Source organism: Crocuta crocuta, unplaced genomic scaffold, assembly GCF_008692635.1.
Source record: "Crocuta crocuta isolate KB4526 unplaced genomic scaffold, BGI_CrCroc_1.0 scaffold273, whole genome shotgun sequence".
In the NCBI taxonomy this organism is placed as follows: domain Eukaryota; kingdom Metazoa; phylum Chordata; class Mammalia; order Carnivora; family Hyaenidae; genus Crocuta; species Crocuta crocuta.
In genome coordinates, this window is record NW_027529425.1 from 2,005,681 (window position 1) to 2,018,147 (window position 12,467).

General features: G+C 54.5%; 1 protein-coding gene across 1 annotated transcript in view; it reads right to left on the reverse strand.

Moving 5' to 3' along the window:
- Positions 1–1,414: 1,414 nt before the first annotated feature.
- The window catches only part of NPTX2 (neuronal pentraxin 2), an 18,439-nt gene continuing 7,386 nt past the window's right edge, over positions 1,415–12,467 (reverse strand). The window contains exons 3-8 of the mRNA XM_077758831.1: positions 12,351–12,454; positions 12,029–12,312; positions 10,217–10,433; positions 5,865–6,109; positions 3,756–3,935; positions 1,415–2,873 (exon numbers count right to left, since the gene is read on the reverse strand). Of these exons, the coding sequence (XP_077614957.1) occupies positions 2,646–2,873; positions 3,756–3,935; positions 5,865–6,109; positions 10,217–10,433; positions 12,029–12,312; positions 12,351–12,454 (1,258 nt within the window). The 3' untranslated portion in view covers positions 1,415–2,645. The remainder of the gene's footprint in view (positions 2,874–3,755; positions 3,936–5,864; positions 6,110–10,216; positions 10,434–12,028; positions 12,313–12,350; positions 12,455–12,467) is intronic.

Below are 12,467 nucleotides of genomic sequence, written 5' to 3' on the forward strand. Positions count from 1 at the left end.
GCTCCAGGCTCCGAGCTGTCAGCATAGAGCCCAATGCGGGGCTCGAACGCCCTGAGATCATGACCTGAGCTGAAGTTGGATGCTCAACCAACTGAGCCACCTAGGTGCCCCTCTTACCTGCAGAATTCTTACCAGCCCAAAGCTACAGACCTCATAATGACTTACACAAGTTCAAATCTAATTAAATGCAACATGGTGTGTTTCAGGCATGGAACATCTGACTATGGTGTACTGTAATAATGGGTCTGCCTTCGCTTTTTGATGTTTGGCTGCTGATGCTGACAGTGTGTAAGCCTCACCTCTCCCTCTTTCCCCACACCTGGACAGTAACAAGAGAGCCTAAATTCTTTTCCTTTGGTGCCAGTGGGGTGTGCGAACAATACGGAAGGATCATCACTCTGGCCCTACTTGCTAACCACCATAAAAAAAACCAAGCCAGTTTTTTTCTCTGTTCTCTCAAGCCCATTTTTCATGGTTTTCAGACCCATGTGGGTGCCACCATGATCTCCCTAGAAAAGTCTCATGATCTGATAAACCTTCTCGTGCCCTCAGGGTGGTGTGGTGCGATCGGACTTGACATCTGAACCAAATTTTTCCCACATGTCCACAATGGCAATCGTGACAATATTAGTTCTTTTAGTCTATGAACGGGGATGTTTCTATGTATTTAGATTCTCTTTAATTCTCTTCAATAATGTTCTATTAAAAAAAAAGAAAAAAAATCATGTTCTATAGTTTCCAGCATACAGAGGGTCCCTGACTTACAGTGGCCTGACTCACAAGTTTTTGACCTCACAATGGCGTGAAAGCCACACACGTGCAGTAGAAATGGTTTCGAGTTTTGATGTTTGACTTTTCCTGGGCAAGCGATATGCAGTGGGATACTTGTGATGCTGGGTGGCTGCCGCAAGCCACGGCTCCCAGTCAGCCACGCTGTCACAAGGGTGATCACGGAAGGAGCAGGGACTCCAGAGCCTCAGGCCTGCCTGACCCCCAGCTCTGCCCTTAACCAGCCCCATGACCCAAGTCACCATTTAATTGTTCCATACAGTCACCTGCAGATCAGGATTCGCTTTCAGGGGGTTGTTTGGAGGGGTAAGTGAGGCGTATGGTGCGCGCACACACAGAGTGGTGGTGAGCAGAGGTAATGCCCGGGATGGGGAGCTCTCAGTGTCCTTTAGGTAAGCTCGATTCCTGGTTGAGAGAATGGGGGGCTGGCTGGAGATGGGAGGCAGGGCAGAGCCCATGGGGCGTCCGCAGTCTGGGCCTGGCATTGAGGAGGGAAGGGGTCAGCGCTGCACCGCGCCCTCCTCAGAGCACCTCAGCACCCCTGGGTCCAACAGACACACAGGCCCCAGATGTGCTGACTGTGGCAGAGCCCCACCCAAAGCCCTGGAGAAAACAGATACGGAGGTATCTTCCAGTGCACTTTAATCAGAATTCCATCATCCAGAGTTCTCATAGCATACAATGTTGGGGTGGGCATGTCAGCTTGGTCCTACAAATGGAATTTCCACAATTCGCACTTGAAACATGTATGAAAAATAAAATATATAATATTTAGCTTTATAAATTTCCCCCACTTTACCACTTTGTCCTTAAAATAAATCACTACTCTCTGTCCAATAAATTATGCGGCCTGGAGTCACTAAGCAACTATCAGCCAAATGACTTCCTTTTCCTGAAGAAGTTCTGGGGGAAATCCTTGAGATGGTCCACGGCTTACAGGAATCAACATGAATGAAAACTAGCACATTCCTCACAGTGGGGTGAGACATCAAATATGGGAGCCTGCTAATAATGGCTATTCTTTTCTGTTGGGGGAAAAAAATTAAATCCTCCTGACCACACCAGATGGTTGTAGAAGCTGCAACTGAACGTTTGGCACTGGAGGAGCGAAGAGGCTTTTCAGAGAAGCCATTCCCAGCGATGATCCCATCAAAGCATCGGTGGGAGAGAGAGGTGACAGAGGGCGACGGACAGCTGCCGTGGCCCTTCTCCAGCACGCCCTGCTGAGTTCCAGCTCCCAGCCCCCTCTGGATGCGTGGACGCCCCCTCCACCTTGGAGAAGGCAGGGCACTGTCAGGGCAGCCTGCCTTCCTCAAGCTCAAGGGCTCCTCACAGGGGAGAGAACATCAAGAGCAAGCCCTTCCGCGCCACGGGCGGCAGGGGCTGCTGCTGCGTGCTCAGCGGACAGCGGGATACACTTAATACACAAGGGGCACAGAGATCCGGCGGGATGGCCGCATGGCCTTTAAAGGGGACAAACAGAAGGCCACACGAGACACCAAGGATCCGACAGGGCGGGCAAGGCTGTGGTGCGCTAGCAATTGTGAGGGCTCTGAACAGGGCCTCGAGGACCTTGAATACCTCCCCTCCCCCCACAGCAGGAAGTCAGGTATCTGCCCACCTGCAGCTCAGGGCCTCTCCCCTGTCAACATGACAAAATCTTGGGAAGGAACAAAGAATCCAGTGACAGGTGCTGCCACAGAACCCCAGTCTTCGAGATTCCCTGGGAACAAGCTTTGGGGGCCCCGGCCCACTCTGGCAGGGGCTTTACACACAGTTTAACTGGGGGGAGCAGGTGGCCTCGCATTTCCGATAGGAGCCACCCAGCCCTGGCCTCCTAGACAGAGGAGAAGCAGCTACAAGTCAAGGAGGCGCTCCTCGCAGGTCTCCACGGGCCACTTTGAGGCCCCTCCAAACACGTCTACGTTGTTGTCCACCCAGGGTATGATGTTGCCCGGCATGTTTGTGGAGCAGTTGGCAATGTTGACAATTTCTTGTGCGCGAAGGACGCGGTCCCATATGTTGAACTGGCTGAGCTCCCCCACGAATGCCTGTGTGGCGTCGAACCTGCCCCCAACGGTGTCCTGGGCAGAGGGGACAGAACCTCATCGGCACGGGTTCAGAAGGCAAACGTGCCCACTGATTCTCTGGGGATGTGATGGCCTCGGGAAGGGGTGCAGAGTAGGGAGGGAGAGGGGGAGACTGGAGCATATTCCTCACCCCCCCACTTCTGACCACACCCCCTCCCTGACCCGATTCCTGTACAGTCCAGACCCCAGGCACAGACCACACCACCCTGAGGCGACAGCTGCCCAAGTCCCAAAGTGAGTACTAGACCTGGGTCTCCAGACTCCCAGCCTTGCCAGCAGGGAAGCAACAGCAGAGTGAGGCAGGCAATGGGCCGAGCAGGGCCCAGACTAGAAGCTCTCAAAGGACCTGGTCTCTACTCTCTGGCTTTCAGCAAACCTCAAATACAGATGAAACGTCAACTCTTATCTGCCCAAGAGCAGACAAGCAACTTAGATTTCTTCTCTTCCAGGGAGCAAGGGCAGCCTCTGAGATCACATTCCCAACCTCCATCTTCCCCGGGGCACTGAGCATCACATAGTCATGCCCCAGGTGCCCGAGACACTGAGCCAGCAGCTCCTGGAGGTGCCACATCAGCCCCTGGCACCCTGAACCAGTGTTGTGCCCAGCAGAGGCCAAATGCCTGGAGAGAGAATGGGGGTCTCTCCATGACAGCACGAGCTCAGGGAAACTTCTGCTCGCCTATGTCGGACTTCATTCTGGAATCTTCCTGAACTCACCACACCCTGGTCCCCTGGCCCTCAGCCACTCATGGGCCCAGTCAGCCATCAGGCCGCAGTGCAAGTCTGGAAGGCAGACAGCTGGGCAGGGGGCAGGCTGCAGCCATGGCCTCGTGATGCGTGGCTGGCCAGAGTACTCCCAGACTCCCCTGCACCTACCTGCTCCTGCCCGAGGATCAGCACCCCCCCTGGCTTGATGGGGTGCCAGGGGGCGAGGTTCTCCCCTGTGCCGAGTTTCTCCCCATCTTGGAAGGCTTCCCACATGCCGTCCCGTGTCGTCCAAGTGATACAGATGTGGTGCCACTTGCCATCACTGACGAACAGAGGCAGCTGCGCAACCTGTAGGCAGCAACATGCAGGTGAGGGCCCCCCACAGGGTTCCCCGGAGTCTGACGTGCGTGGGGACTGGAGGTCATGCTCTTCCCAGCCCATGACCCCTTCTCTATGTGGGTGAGATGGCCTCGGGTTGGGGATGCTTTATGTGTGTGACACACAGACATTCAAGAAAGAGGCAGCCTGGGGACACGCTCCTGCCCCCAGGGTCGCCCGGCTTGCAAATGGATACCCTTGGTCCCCAACTTGGCTGAGGGTCCAGGACACTGTGTAGACCAAGCAGATGTGAAGAACAAGCCCCCTCCCGGCCCCATTGGGCCCCATTGCCTTGCATTGGAGAACCTAAAGGGATCTTTGGAAGACAATCCAACCAGGCATCTATACTCGAGGCAGGGTCTCAAATTCTGTCTTGGCACTTGGGGATTGTGTGTGTGTGTGTGTGTGTGTGTGTGTCCCCGTCCTCCTGTGCAAAAGACCAAAGGCTTACAATTACGTGGGAGTGTGTGCTGGTGGGGGGGAGGTGCACACTCAGACCCCCATACAGAACTGGAGGAATGGCATCTGTGACCCACATCAGTGTCTGTGAGCATCCTGTGAGTACCACAGAGCAGCCCAACTGGGAACCGTCCTGTTGTTACTGCTGGTATCCTAGCAACCCGGTGCTTCCTCTAGGGAATTGGTTGTTTACATGCCACCTAACCCAAAAGGAAAACAAGGTTCTGGGCCCTGCTGTGTCCAAGGGCGTTACTTAGAACAATTAATCCCTGGCTCGGGAACATGGTCACCGCGAGAAGGAGCCCAGCAGGGAGATTCCACACCATTTCCCACTTAAACAAACTCCACCCAGGGCAGTTCAGTAATACAAGCAGGGTACAGGGCCAGGGTAGAGGAAGCAGGGGGCTGGAGCTCAGCCCCAGCAAGGGTATGAGGACACATTTTTGTCTATGTTGAGTCTCCCTTCAGAATGGAAGTTTACATGGTGCTCCTAGAGGTCCCACAGATGCCCAGAGCCGAGTTCTCGAGGAGATCATGCTCTTGAACGTCAAAACCAGCCGGTCTATTAAAAAAAAGGTATTTACTCGGGGTACCTGGGTGTCTCAGTCGGTTAAGCGTCTGACTTCAGCTCGGGTCATGATCTTGCGGGTCGTGGGTTCGAGCTCCACATCAGGCTCTGTGCTGACAGCCAACTCAGAGCCTGGAGCCTGTTTCAGATTCTGTGTCTCCCTCTCTCTCTCTCTGACCCTCCCTTGCTTGCACTGTCTCTCTCTCTCTCTCTCATAAATAAATAAAAACATTAATAAAGGGTATTTACTCTACAAAAGGCAATACCATAGGAACAGAGAACAGATCAGTGGTTGCCATGGGCTGGAGTAGGGGCAGGAGCTGACTAGATAGGGGAATGAGGAAATTGCGGGGGGGGGGGCTTGAAACGCTTTTATATTTTAATTGTGGTGGTCACACATCTGCACACATTTGTCAAACTGGTCAAACTGTACTCCAAAAATCTCTTAGTCTTACTGTATATAAATTACATCTCAATAAACCCAAAAAATACGCTGAGAAGTATTCTACACAGAGAGACACACACACACTCCCCCTCCCCTAATCAGCATGGCCCCAGAGAACAGCCCTCCCTGACTGGCCCAAGGGCCAATGATGATTCAGGCTGGCCCACAGAGACCACAGCTCTGTTCTTTCCACCATCTCTGGCCTGGACCCTGAGCTGCTTCTAAGCCACACTCCCAGCTTGGGTCTCCACGAGCCACAGCTGCCTGCCCCTGCCCCCTGCCCAGTCAGCTGCCCCGGGCTGGGCTGAGTCAGCGCAGAGCTGTCCCCATTCCGAGGAGGACGGCCCTACAGTGGGCTGTCAGATTTTGCAGCACCCTGACTGTTGCTGTCGTGATGGGGAAGGGCGGTGGTCCAAGCGGGCCTCACCTTGTCGTTGATGAGCAGCTCAATGGGGTTGTTACCCCACTCTATCAGCACGATCTCGTTGGCCTGCCCAGGCACCGCGTAAGAAAATGGGGTGCCGATGCCTGGCAAAGCACTGGATCGCAGCCACAGGCAGATGGTGAAGGCGTACAGTTCAGGCAGTGTCTTCTTGATCTTGCCATACAGGTAGTTTGTGCGAAGCGGGAGGGACACTTTAAACGCATCAGGAGATTTGAACGCACTGTTGCCTGGGGGGTGGAGAAGAGAGGCTGTGGGGCGTTAGCCTGCTCCCCTCAGGCGCAGCCCAGAATGACAGCTCACCTGGACCCCCTCTTCCCCCAGATTGGTCCTTCGAGCACCAGAGCACCTGCTACCGGGAAACTGCTGTTCAAAGTGCTACAACCCCAGCAGTAAACAAGAACACTGCTATTCCTGAAATATGGAGGAAGGGGAAAGATGGATTTAATTTCCTTGTTAGAGGCATCTGGTTGGCTCAGTCAGTTGAGCGTCTGACTTTGGCCCAGGTCATGATTTCCTGGTTCATGGGTTCGACCCCCCACAGAGGGCTCTGTGCTGAGAGCTTCAGATTCTGAGCCTGCTTCAGATTCGGTCTCCTGCTCTCTCTACCCCTCACCCGCTCGTGCTCTGTCCCTCCCTCAAAAATAAACATTAAAGGGGCGCCTGGGCAGCTTAGTCTTTCGCTTAGGTCATGATCTCGCGGTTCGTGGGTTCAAGCCCCGCGTCGGGCTCTGTGCTGACTGCCAGCTCAGAGCCTGGAGCCTGTTTCGGTCTGTGACTCCCTCTCTCTCTGACCCTCCCCTGCTCATGCTGTCTCTCTCTCTCTCTCTCCTATAAATAAATAAAATATTTAATAAATAAATAAATAAACATTAAAAACATTTTTTTGTGTGTGGTTAAACTAAGCCAGAAAAATCCTTCCTCGGCTATTTTCTTAAAATCCTGGCTCTGTCAGCAAGGGTGGGGTCGGGGCCCTGATGAACTTGGAGGCAGGAAGTCTTAATAGGGACCTGGGCACTGAGTAAACACTTGTCAAGCCCCTGCCATTTCTCCCCCTAAAGAAATCACTGCCACCCAGGCAAAGGCGTCTATATCCGTGCCTCCATACTACAACTTAACTTAGAAGTGGCTGACATGGACCGCCTTGCTCATGATTTGCCCTTTCCTCCTCAAGAGAAGACTGCATCTGTTGACAATTTCCTGTGGTTTGGAACCAGTGAGAGGCAGAGAAATATGGAGGTCTGCCTCCCCACTGAGGTAACGCACCTTGCCTCACGTGGAGACTTTGGGGCCCATCTGGGACTGAGGAGGACCCCCTGATTGTCCCCAGGTAAATCGGGTTGCCTTTGAAAGCAACTGGTACTCTTCTATGAATCTAAGTAATTTCCAATAGTTTTGATTTAATCCCAAAATTAACAACAAAAATAAACACATGGAAGGCAAGACCCTGTTTCAAGTTATCACAGATTCTGAAGTTTTCAGGGCACCATCCAATCCTGTGAACTCTCAGGGCACTAGATGCTGCCAGGGTAGAAGCCTGAACACCCTTCACTCGTTTGAGAAGTATTTATTGGACATCCATGAGGGATCACAAGGACTGTGTCACCGTGAGAAAGAGGCAGGCTCCCTGGACCCAGAACCGACGAAGCCAAAGTGCTGGTGCCTCTGGTGGATGAATCAGCCCCTTCTGTAGAACAGAAGCCAGAATGGATGAGCCTTTCTCCACTACAACCCCCACCCCCAATTCATTTGCTTTCATAGTAAATAATACGTGAGATAAGTTCTTTGGTGCTGTGGTGTGAACCACGGGACCGAGGAAGACGTGTGAAAAGAAAGGCAACAGAGCACAGTATCGCCCTTTCACCCCTGGAGCAGGCGGCAGAGAACTGCTAGAATCTGGGTCTCATGTGTACTATTTACTCGGATCGGCTGATTGTGTAGTCTTGTCTCCTGCATCCTGACCTCCTGGCTGCGGGGCTGCTAAGCACCTGGTGAGGGCTGGCAGGACCTGGTCACCTGGGGAAGGTGAGGGGGCCCCGGCAGGGCACAGGGGGGGCTGACCCCGTGTTTGGCTGAAACAAAACCGAGAGATTTTGCGGGTTGTGCAGCTGAGACATCGAGGCTCAGAGGAGAGAGAGGACTTAGCCCCCAGCCACACAGCTAATGAATGACAGAGCAGGGAGTGGAAGTCCCTCCCTCAACTACGTGCAGCCGCTAGTACTTAATCTGCAAATTGCCCTTTCTTCACAAAGGCATGGTTATCTAATAAAGAGAAATAACTTCTACCCTGGCAGGTGGGCAGGCTTGCTGACTTAATAAGGCTCGGTGTCGGTAATGTAGTTAGCTAGGTGACAACAGATAGGTTTAATTAGACCTGGGAGGGCTGAGGGGCAGAGGAGGGGGCCTGCATCCTGAAAGCTGGCGCCCTCTATTTATATCAAACAGCTTGAAGGTTCAGAGGAAACTTAGTTAAAACCACTTAAGGCATTAAAAGGCCTGACCAATAAATCAGAGGCTGCAGGTGGCAGACAAGTGAAAACGGGTGGGGCCAGCTGGGGTCAAATGAGAAGGGTTCTTTTCAGTGGCAGCGTTTACTTGGACTCTGAGGCGGGCTGGGCCTGGCTGGGGGGGCCCCACTGTGGAGTCCCTGGAAGATGGGCAGGTCCCACAACAAAGAAGACGAGCACCCGTGGGTCTGGGCGGCACTCAGGGTTGGATGCTTGCTGCTGGGCTCTGGGAAGCCTGCTGCTCACTAGGGCTAGAGCCTACACAGCACTCCAGGCTACAGCCTCCGAGCCTCTCATCTGCTGGGGTCACCACCCAGCTCTGCAACCTGCTGGAGATGTAGATGCAGGCATCGGACTCGGTCCCTCGTCTATCACTAATACCTACCTCACAGGATTACAGCCTAGTGTCTGGCCCAGAACAGGCACTTAATGGCCAGAAGATGACGGACCGAAAGCCAAAGGCCCCCCAAGACACCCTACTTTGCACATGCTTGAGGTCCCTTGCCTCTGGGTTCAGCAGGGTACTTTTGAGGAGCACAGTATATTTTCCACTCACGGTGTATCTGGGGACTGGCAGTTTATCTATCCCTTTAGACTCACCACAAAGAGGGCAGATATAAACTTAAAATCGCCCAAAAGACAAACGGCTCAGCAAATGACCACTTTCCTCGAAGACACATCCCAGAACCGGGTGGAGCACACAGAAGGATTCTGGAGCCCAGGTCCTGGGGGCGCTACAAGAAGGCCAGTCAGGGGCCCTGCCCGGCAGAGCTGGGCTCTAGCTGGGACACGGCCCTCCTTTCTGTGCCAGAGGAGCTCTGAGGGCTTTCTGTAGAACTTATATACCAAGAGCATGGGTGCTGGAATGAGGCTGGGAATGGGAGGGACAGTGACACAGTGGCAGCTCCTAGGTGGCCAAAGCCATGTTGCCATTGCTGCTCATCAGCTGGTGGCCCAGGCGCCACTTTGGGCCCCTCTCCCTACATGACACACCTCTGGCTGAAAGCTTTGGAGTTTTCTCACTGGTGTCACGGGTGTATGAGAAGTCCTGTCTCACTGGGGCGACGTGCCAGCACACTGCCTGGCACTACTCCACACTAACTCAGCGGGCTTCTATCGACCTACTCCCTCATAGCAACTTGGTCACCATGCCCGGCCAGCTGCACAGTGTTTCCATGGATAATGCCAGTGGGCCAGGGTTGGGGCTGACTCCTGGCAGGACCATCCTCAGTCACACTTATTATTTGCTCAGCCGGCCACAAGCCATCCCCATGCAGTGCCCCATCGCTACGGACACCCTGGGTCCAACTGCAAGGGACGGAAACCAGGCCGCTCCCAGGAGCCATCAGTGCCTTCAGTCTCTGTCGGAAGATGTGCCAACGAGGCTGCTGAGCCAGGCAACCTTCAGGTGGAAATCCTAAACCCCTGTGCACCAGGAGAGATGCCTCAAGTTGAAAGTGCCCCCCCCCATTTCATCTGAGAAACGGAGAAGGCCAAGCAGAGTGCTGCTGGAACGGCAAAGAATCCTGCGGTTTTCTGCACATAGGATGGGTAGGTTCAGGGACGACAGAGGAGGAGCGGCCACAGAACCAAGTGCTAAGAGTCGTCGGCAGGCACAGGGGTCTGGAAGCCACCACTCCCTCAAGGGCCCTAATGGCATGGTGTGTAAATGGGGAAGACAGCTGTGGGGCCGTTCCTCTCTGCCCGCTCTGCTTTGCTCAGAGCCCAGCCGCCCTTACCCTGCAGCCAAACACCAAGGTGGTGGTGGGGAGGGCGGTGCTGGGAGGGACGTCAACCACAGGGCGACAAAGGAGCCAGCCACGAACTCACCTCGCTCCAGCTCAGTCACCCTCAGCAGCAGAGCGTTTAGGGCGCTCTCAGTCTTCTGCCAGTGAGCGGAGGTCTCATTGTGGAGCAGGGACTTCTCGTCCTCCAGCTCGGCCACTTTGCGCAACAGCTGACTCTCCAGCTCCCCCAGTCGCCGCTGGAGGACCTCTCGGAAGTCGCCAGGCAGCACCGCGGTGGACACGTTCACTCGGAGCTGGTGCTTCCATTTGGGGAGAGGGACACATGAAGGAGGAGTATTAAGGCCATTTAAAAAGAAATTGTGAGATGCAGCTCTAAAAGCCCAACCACACAGGGAGAAGCTTCCAAAGCAGGACTATTAAACCCTGCCAAGGGGCGCACTTCACTGACGTGTTTTTCTTTTTTTGTACGGAAAGGATTTCAAAGCCAAACAAGAATTACCTTGCTGCAATATCTGAAACTTATGAATTACATTTTCCTCTCTCAGAAAGCTGGTTTTCTCCTCTTGCTAAAAAGTCAACATTTTAATCACTATCTACCATTCTTGGGTCAAGACTGCAACAGAGCTATGATTAAAAAAGGAATCAAAAGGTGCCGAAAGCTGAGGAGCCTTCATCTAGAAATGAAAACAGCCCCCGAGTTCCGGTGTGGCGAAAACGGTGAATAACTATGCTTGCCAGAGATGTTACTGGAAAATGAGAGCTCTAAAACATGAGACTTCTGAATTCCAGGAATCTCTGCTTTTAATGCAGTTTCTAAATCCTCACTTCCTATTTCTTTTACTCCTCTACCATCATGCTGGTTCTGGAGGCAGTCTGCTGCTGCCCAGCCATGAATCCTTGGGACAGCTATTTACCCCCTTTCTAAAGCATTCCGAATTGTAAAGTGCAGTCAATAGGATCTGCCTCAAAGGACTGTTGCAAGGCTTAAAATTAGATAACACGCCTGGTGCATATTTAGTGAACTAGAAATGTTCGCTGTTATTAATCATCATGAATCAGGGATTATACAGATGCTGAAAATACTGTATTTAGCCATCATGCCACGGGAAGTCCTCAAATAATTTTGCAATAATTATCACCTGTAATGGAAACCTAGTTTTGCTAATAAGTATTTGGGTAAACGTTTTCAACAGAAACATCCACGCTTCTTAAATACGGTTCGAAAGTGAAGATGGAGTACATGAGAATTTTTCTTTCAAAGTTCCAAACTGCATACGCCTTTCGAGAGAGCACGGAGTAAGGTCCCTTCCCCCTTTGTAAGGGCACCTCAGAAGGGCGCAATTCGCGGACAGAGCGTCTTTGAAGTTACCTGGGTTTCCTCCGAGGCGAACTGCTGTGGCCCGCGACCCGCCAGCCATCGCCTGCGGCCAAGACCCCGAGGTCTCCGCCCGCTCAGGCCCAGCCCGCAGCTCCTTCATAAAAGGAGAACACGGGACGCCCAGGGCAGCCGACCTCGCGCGGCAGCCTCACGTCACTGGGCACAGCCTCTGGGAGCGCGACCGGCTCCGAGGGACTCGGAGTTTTACAAGAGGGAAGAGGCTCGCTCGCCCGGACCTCGGGAAGTGACTGTCCACACGGCGGACAGTCCCAGCGCGCGGGGAGTTAACCCCTTCCTTCCAGCAGGAAGCGGGGTGGGGGCGGATTGCGAGCCACGCAAGCAAATTGGCGACCACGACCGAGAAGCCCTCCCCTGACCCACAGCCCAGCTCGCCCCGCGTCCGGGCTCGCCCCGAGAGGCCGTGTCCAGCACAGCCTGGCAGGCAGGACCCTGCGCGCCCCACCTCTGCCCCGCTCCTCGGACCCTACCCCCACCAGGACCCCCGCTCCCGGCTACCTCGAGGCTCTCCAGGCGGTCCTTGAGGGTCTGCAGCGAGCGGCTGAGCTGCTCCACGACGTGGCCGGGGTCCCGCGGCAGATCGCCCATGGTGTCCTTGCCCGAGGCCGCCCGGCCCGGCGCCTTGCCGCCCGCCAGCCCCTCGCAGCGCGCCAGCTTGCCCGTGAGCTCGCGGATGGCCTCGCGCTGCGCGCCCAGCGTCTCCTTCTGCTGCACGACGGTCTCGCGCAGCTGCAGCACCGCGGCCCGCAGCTCCTCCTCGGGGCTCAGGGAGCCGCNGGCGCCTTGCCGCCCGCCAGCCCCTCGCAGCGCGCCAGCTTGCCCGTGAGCTCGCGGATGGCCTCGCGCTGCGCGCCCAGCGTCTCCTTCTGCTGCACGACGGTCTCGCGCAGCTGCAGCACCGCGGCCCGCAGCTCCTCCTCGGGGCTCAGGGAGCCGC